The sequence below is a fragment of the Myotis brandtii genome, unplaced genomic scaffold, assembly GCF_000412655.1.
Source record: "Myotis brandtii unplaced genomic scaffold, ASM41265v1 scaffold1173, whole genome shotgun sequence".
NCBI lineage: Eukaryota > Metazoa > Chordata > Mammalia > Chiroptera > Vespertilionidae > Myotis > Myotis brandtii.
In genome coordinates this window covers 92028-99846 of record NW_005354061.1, presented here as the reverse complement: position 1 = coordinate 99846, position 7819 = coordinate 92028, and the positions used below count along the sequence as shown (strand labels likewise).

General features: G+C 53.7%; 1 protein-coding gene across 3 annotated transcripts in view; it reads right to left on the bottom strand.

Annotated features, from left to right (window-relative positions):
- The window catches only part of VOPP1 (vesicular, overexpressed in cancer, prosurvival protein 1), a 47081-nt gene that overhangs the window by 16556 nt on the left and 22706 nt on the right, over window positions 1-7819 (bottom strand). Inside the window, exon 1 of one of the 3 annotated variants that reach the window (XM_005858415.2) lies at window positions 5494-5588. The exons of the other annotated variants lie outside the window; for them this stretch is intronic. Coding sequence (XP_005858477.2) covers window positions 5494-5559 — 66 coding nt within the window. The 5' untranslated portion in view covers window positions 5560-5588. Of the gene's footprint in view, window positions 1-5493; window positions 5589-7819 lie in introns of those variants that run through there. 3 annotated transcript variants of the gene reach the window in all.

Below are 7819 nucleotides of genomic sequence, written 5' to 3'. Positions count from 1 at the left end.
GGCGCATCCCCAGTGGGGGGTGTGCAGGAGGCAGCTGATCGATGTTTCTCTCTCATCGATGTTTCTAACTCTCTGTCCCTCTCCCTTCCTCTCTGTAAAAAATCAATAAAATATATATATAAAAAAAGAAAGAAATGGGGAGTGCATATAAAGAGATATTTAAATTAAGGAAATATCATTGGTTCACAAAAGTGAGCATTACCCAATTAGGAGTTAAGTAAAAAGTAACAGATGAGCCGAGTTTGTGAAAACTCACACACAGGGAAAGGTATACTGAAACAAATACACAGCCGGCAATTGAAACGACATTTATAGAAAGTTGAACACCATGGACACTGCTCGTTGTATGCGATCCTTTAAAACACGTTATCTGTATTGTATTTTAACCATGTGAAATGAACAAGAACGGACAGCAGAGCCTCTACCACCCATGACCCCATCGTCGGGAGGCCCGCCCCCTCTCACGGGCGTAGGTGAACCTTGGGTGTTATTTCTCGGCCCAGGGGAAACGAGAATGATGCTGAAGCCAATGAACGCCCTCCCCCCATCCCCCCAACAGGCCATATGAGCTACTAGGGCTGTGCCTAGGGCACCCTCAGCGCTGCACCCTCATTACTGGCTCTCCCAGAACAACAGCCGTGACAAGGGGCCGTAGCAGCTCTGCCAAGAAGACTGCCATCTGCTCAGAGGCTGACCTGTCCGTCAACTCCCACCCCAGGAGCCCAGGGCCCCTCCCCCCCCGCCGGGGGCTCACCGCCACCCCAACCTCTTGCTCCCTCCGAAGAGGCTTCGAAGCTGCAAGTGCAGCGTGAGGGCGCAGAGCAGCTGGAAACGAAGGCATGGGCTGCAGCCAAGGAGGTTTGCGGCCATTTGCCCTCAGGCCCCCAGCATCCTCCTCACAGGGAGCAGCGGTGACAGAGGGGAACAGCAGCGCCGGGTTCTGCTGGCGCCACATGAAGGCCGCCAGCCCTGCCCGGCCATGTCCAGCGGAGCACTGGGCAGGGAGCACTGGGCAGAGACCGGACCTCGGACACTCTCCCTAAGGGCGGGACCCAGGACGATGGCACCTCTGCTGTCAGGGCACAGGGAGCACTGGGCAGAGGTCACAGCTGGGCACCCGGCTGTGATGCCATCATAGGAAGTGACTGAGACCAGGGAAAGGTCGGCAGCGCCCCACCTTGTCACTCAGGGCCCCCACATGGGAGAACAGACCTGTCTTTCAAAAACCACTCCTTCAGCCCAGCTGGTGTGGCCCAGTGGTTGAGCACTGACCTAGGAACCAGGAGGTCACAGTTTGATTCCCGGTCCGGGCACAGGCCCGGGTTGCAAGCTCCGTCCCCAGCAGGGGACGTGCAGGAGGCAGCGGATCAGTGAGTCTCTCTCATCACTGACGTTCCTCTCTCCCTGCCACTCCTTTCCAGTTGGGCCACAATCTTTGCCAGCGGGTCCACGACGTAACCAGCAGACTTGGAGGGAATAACAGCATCTCACCTTTGGCGGACAGAAATGCCCAGAGGCTGATAAGGACAGCGGTTTCAGGAGCAAAACGCCAGAAAGCACAGAGGGACTTCCGGCTTCAGGGTGCCCACTACCCTCCCTGCGGAGTGACATTTTATTTATTTATTTTTAAATATATTTTTATTGATTTCAGAGAGGAAGGGAGAGGGAGAGAGAAAGAGAGATAGAAACATCAGTGATGAGGGAATCATTGATCAGCTGCCTCTTGCACGTCCCCTACTGGGGATCGAGCCCACAACCTGGGCATGTGCCCTTGACCGGAATCGAACCTGGGACCCTTCAGTCCGCAGGCCAATGCTCTATTCACTGAGCCAAACCGGCCAGGGCGTGAGTGACATTTTAGAAGGAATGTGTGCAAAGCACAAAAAATAGGACTGCCCCCCTTCCCCAGGCCATACCAAACAACCACCTCCCGGCGCTGCCACCTCTCCCCACTTCAACTCTTCCAAAACATGTCATCGAAATCCAACCCTCACGCAGCCGCACTGCGGGCGGACGGACAGACGGACGGACGGCCACCAGATTGCTACTAGGACCTGGCATCTCTGACCTCGCGGGCCCCTCCCGCCCCCTCCAAGCCCCAGCAAACATGTAGCTAGGTCAGCTGTGGGCAAACTACGGCCCACGGGCCGCATCCGGCCCGTTTGAAATGAATAAAACTAAAAAAAAAAAAAAAGACCGTACCCTTTTATGTAATGATGTTTACTTTGAATTTATATTAGTTCACACAAACACTCGATCCATGCTTTTGTTCCGGCCCTCCGGTCCAGTTTAAGAACCCATTGTGGCCCTCGAGTCAAAAAGTTTGCCCACCCCTGAGCTAGGTCCTTCCAGCTTCCGAAGTGATAAGAAGATGCCGGGAAGAAGCACCACCCCCAGGAAGGAAGGATACATTCGGGCCTTTTTGTCACTTGATGCTCAAGCATCTTCTCCAGATCAGAGTATGAACCTTTCTGACCAAGCTGCACCCAAGCCACACGCAATGGCGGCCTCAGGTGCCATCCGAAGGCTGGCGGATCCACAGCCCCGCCGGGAGGCACGTCAACCGTGACCTTCCCCGGTTGGATGACAAACGCAACAATCCCTCAAGGCGAACTTGCGAAAGAGCAGAAGGCAGGCACTTGCCAAGAGTTTCACGGGACATTGTGTTCAACAGGAAGGAGCTAGAAACGAACTCCATGTCCATCGAGAGAAAGCCGGTTAATGCTCATTCCTACAAAAGAACACTGTGATTCTGCAGCGGGTGTGTGCATGCCGATACAGGAACACCTCCAAGAAATACCGCTCACAAAAGAAAGAAGAAAAAAGATGCGGAACATTGTGTATAACATGATCCCATCTGTGTACTTTTAACGAAGTATCTGAGTATATATATATATTTTTTAATCCAGAGGACTGGGAAAGAAACTTAGCAGTAACTCCCCCTGCAGAGAAAGTCTAAGATTGGGAGGCAGTGGGGAGGGAGAGGTGCTCACATTCTGTTTTACACGTTTTAAAACCACATTCATGCCTTACTTTGTTCAGGAAATTATAACCATCTAATCCATGATCCGTTATCTATGAAAACAGGCAGCGAGGCCAACACAGACGAAATCCTCAGGTAACATAAGAGTGCCATGTCACTCGGATTTCGCCCCTTTGCAGCAAAGCTTCCGACAAATGAATTCCGTTTCTCCCTGCTCCTCTCTCCCCCGCCCCGCCCGTCCTTAAAGCAAAACTAATGAGCTGTGAGATGGCCAAATGCAGGCCCTGAGGAAGAGGAACCCAGCTCTGAACATTCACCACTGGACACTCAGGCCTCCCGGGAGCAAGAGCCACAGGCCCTGCCTTGGCTGGAGTTCAGGCGCTTCCCTGACGGACTGCGAGGTCTTGAGGACAGAGTCCTGGGTATCCCGCCTTCCGGCCATGCTCCTGGGACAACGATGGATGGCCGTAGTGGGGCTTGAGAAATGGTTGCTGCCCTGGCAGGTGTGGCTCCGCTGGTTGGAGCATCGTCCCGTGCACCAAAAGGCGGCAGGTTCGATTCCTGGTCAGGGCACACACCCAGGTTGCAGGTTCGATCCTAGGTCAGGGCCATGCGCGGGAGGCAACTGACCCATGTTTCTCTCACATCAATGTCTCTCTCTCTCTCTCCCTCCCTCCCTCCCTCCCTCCCTCTCTCTAAGATCAATAAAAAAGTAAAACTAAGTAAATAATAAATAAATAAATGGTTGCTAAACCAACTATACAAACAACTATGCAGAACAATGGGGTGTCACCTAAAGGTTGCTGTCATCAATTCAACACCAACAGAAATCTCCAATTTGGGGTACAAATCTCCAATTCAGTGGAAACAGCTCGGCTGTGGAACAGCAAGGAGGCCCTGGTGCTACAGCTCGGATGCTGCAGCCCCAGCCCCAGGTCCTGGCCCAGGCCCCAGCCCAGGAAATGCAGCCTTCCATGGAAACTGAAGTGCACCCCCCTGAGGCAGAGGTGAAGCTGGCTTATAGGAAAATTTACCCGCCCCCATTTCCTGATTGGTCCATTCCTATGCAAATGAGGCCCCCACACCATGACTGGTCCAAATAGCACCAAACTGCTCTGCCAGAATAAAGCTGCTCTGATTAGTCCAGCGGTTGGTCGTGACCCCTTTGGGGGTCGAACGACCCTTTCATAGGGGTCGCCTAAGACCATCGGAAGACACATATATAATTACATATTGTTTTTGTGATTAATCACTATGCTTTAATTATGTTCAATTTGTAACAATGAAATTGGGGGTCACCACAACATGAGGAACTGTATTTAAGGGTCACGGCATTAGGAAGGTTGAGAATCACTGGATTAGTCAGTGAAGATGCAAATGAGGATGTAGCTGGCCAGCTCTGATTGGACGGGGAAAGTCTCAGTCCTATTGGTGGAATTTCCATCCTAGGAGCTCTCTTATCCTGGTTGACAGAGGGCAGGAGGCTTGGCAGCCCAGTCGGAAATGCAGCGAGCGTGAGGGACCTCCGCAAACAATTTACCTCCGATGAACCACAGGCGTCCTTTTTGTAGGTCTATTCTTCTTGGGGCCCACAAGGGGTAAATCACATAAAATTGGACACACACACAGGCCCCCATGTTTTGCAGTAGCTACTGAAAAGAACACCAATGAATTAACACCGATACATCCCAACGTAGAAACGGATCATATTTCCAAAGTCTGTATCGAAACTGGTGATTGAGAGTTGAGGACCCCTTTCTCACAGAAATCATGGTACAAATGTCGGCTACATTTCCTGGCGAGGCCACACACTTCTGCTTAGCCCATAAAATAAATGAATCCCAGCCTGTCCTTGAGCTGCACTGGCCCTGAACTGCTTGCTGCAGAGTCTGCAACTGCGCCCCAGCCCCCCACCAAGCGGGAGAGAAATGACCGTGTGCCAGGGATCTGGCCCGGTTAGACCACGGGAGCCATCATTGTCGCTTTGGTCCTGTCGCCCCTCACCCTCAAGGCTGACCTATCTGTCCCCTCCCAGTGTCCCGCCACCGACACAGAGCAGCGCACAGCCAACGCGTATGAGGCCTGGGCACAACCCCCGGTGCCTGGGCCGGGGGCGAGATCTGTCCTCTCCTCTCCCCCTGATACACTCAGGCACTGCCTAACCGCATTCACCCCGAGGAGAGCGCAGGCACGACCCCACGCTGGTGCGACAGAAAAGTGAAACAGACAGGACCGCAGCTGCAGTCCCAGCTCGGGGTCACCCTGTGACACACCCGACAGAGCTCAGGGGTGACAGCTGTGTCTAAGGGCCTCCATTCTGACCCTGTCCCTCGGCTCCTGGGGGGCCTCCATGGGCACCTGTTTGAGGGCATACGCCTTCCAAGCCCGCAGGCCCACCCCTGGGGAAGGAGGGGGTGAAAGCTCCGATGTTTAAAAATCAGTTCACAGATGAATCTGTCACTCTTCCCAGGGAATTCATAAAGTTTTGAGCGATTGTACAGAAAGAACACCTTAAGGGAAGGGAAGGGCGGCGACAGGAGCAGGAAGTGCTTTCGAAGCTGAAGCATGAATTCCATCCGGCATCCGGGACTGGGACGGGTTCCGGGAACAGAGGACGAAGCCCGCAGGCCCACCCCTGGGGAAGGAGGGGGTGAATGTTTAAAAATCAGTTCACAGATGAATATGTCACTCTTCCCAGGGAATTCACAAAGTTTTGAGCGATTGTACAGAGAGAACACCTTAAGGGAAGGGAAGGGCAGCCACAGGAGCAGGAAGTGTTTGCGAAGCTGAAGCATGAATTCCATCCGGCATCCGGACGGTCCGGGAACAGAGGACACAGAGGACGTGCTAGGAAAACCAGTGAGATACAAATGAAGCCTGAAGTTTCCTTAATGGGACTATGTCAACACAGGTCTCTCTTAGCAGATGGATAAGGCAACAGAGGGTGTGAAGTTGGTGTCAACTAGTGAGAGGCATCAGGACCTCTGCATTAGCTTCGCAACTTTCCTATAAATCTAACGTTGGTCCCAAATTAAAGCTGGTCACAAGCATATTGCACCCAGAACAGATCAACAACAGAAATGGAGGGAAGGCCCCCCACCCTCCACCCCCACCCCCGCTCTGAAGCGCAGAGAGCAGACCTGGGTGACGGGGAGGGTGTAGGCCGCCCAGGGCCTCTGGTCTGGGGGGGAGGGGGGTAATGGGGAGCCAGGGACACCTGAAGGCTGCATCAGGCCCCTCCCAGCATGCCTCAGGCCCTGGGGCAAGGGCAGCCTCTGGTTCCAAATGCATGAACCAGCAAAGCAGAGATTACTCAGCATGTGAGTGAGTGAGAGGAAGCGCTCTGTTGACCCACATTATGACCCGGCTGCAGGCAGGCACTCCCCGCCGTGCCCCTGCGTGGGGATCCCAGCACACAGTGCACTGTGTCCAACCCGACTCCTAGGGCTCCTCCCAGCACGGCTCACAGGTCCGGCTCACAGGTCCGCGTTCCCGTCCAAGCCCAGGGCTAAAGGCGCAAGAAAGAGGACGGAAGGTTGACTGCTGTTCCTAAGAAACGCTGATGGGGGAGGGGGAGGGGAAAGGGAGGGGCAAACAGAAACCCACTGCAGGGGAAATGAAAGCTGGGCTGGGTGCCGCAGCCGGGTCAGCTGTGAGGGGGGGTCAGCTGTGAGGGGGGTCAGCTGTGAGGGGGGTCAGCTGTGAGGGCGCACAGCTCTAGGAAGTAGTAGGGGCCTCGGTATTCCCGGGAGGCCCTGTCCCATTCTGAGGCTGGGGAGAAAGACAAGGTGACGCCCCTGCTACCAGCTGGGAGGAGTTTGGGGAGCAGCAGCCAGGGGACCTCTCTGGCTCTTTTTAACTATGATGCCACCCAAACCTGAGGCTCAGCAGGGCACTGTGGCTACTTTTATAGCGGAGACCTGTTCTCTGACGTTTACGTATAGGGATCTATCACTTCAACTTCTCTCTTTATACCAATCAGTCTCGCCAGCTTCGTGGGAGCTACAGGGTCACGTCAATCCCAGAAGCAGCAATTGCAGAGACCTCTGCACACGGACCGAAGGGGGCCAGTCTCTCAGGCGCTCACGGGAAACGGAGTCAGGAGCGGTCCCCTCCACCCGGCCGCCCAGGCCCATGAGCTTTTTGGCTCACAATCCTGGTAGCTTTACCGTAAGATAAGGTAACATTACAGGAAAACCTAGATGCCCAGCTTTTTTTGTGAAAAATCTCTCGACCAGCATTGCTTTCAGATGGTAAATAAGAATATAAAAAAGCATTTATTTGAGCAAAAGGAGCTGCAGCCCAGGAGGCTCGGATGTAGGGAGCAACCCAACAGCACTCCGGGGAGAAGACAGAGAAGTTATAAAGGCAAAACCACACGGGTAATTCTTTCATGCAAATGAAGGATCAGGCTAGGTCCACAGGGATTGGTTAGTTCCAATATGCAAATGAAGGGGTGAAAACTACAAGGAGGAAGTCAAGTCCCTGTCACAGCGGGTCAGGTCCGGGATGTTTATGGCTCAACCTTGAGCAAAGCCATGGCACCAGGTTTAGGAACTTAGTAGCAGCTCTGAGTGCGGCCTTGTGAGGCCGCATCCTTGTTTCTGTTTCTCTGTCTCCCCTTCCCAGTTACTCCACAATCAGAACGCATTAGCTTTCTTCTCGCACTAAATAAAGCACCAGTCTAACGCCAACATCTGAAAGTGAGAGATTCCGTTGGCTTGAGCGGTCAGAATGGCCTCCTGGGAGAGGCTGGATGTGAAATGAGAACAGAAAGATGGAGAGAGGCCTTTCCCGGAGGAGGGAACAGCATGACCAGAAGCGAAGGGGGGTGGA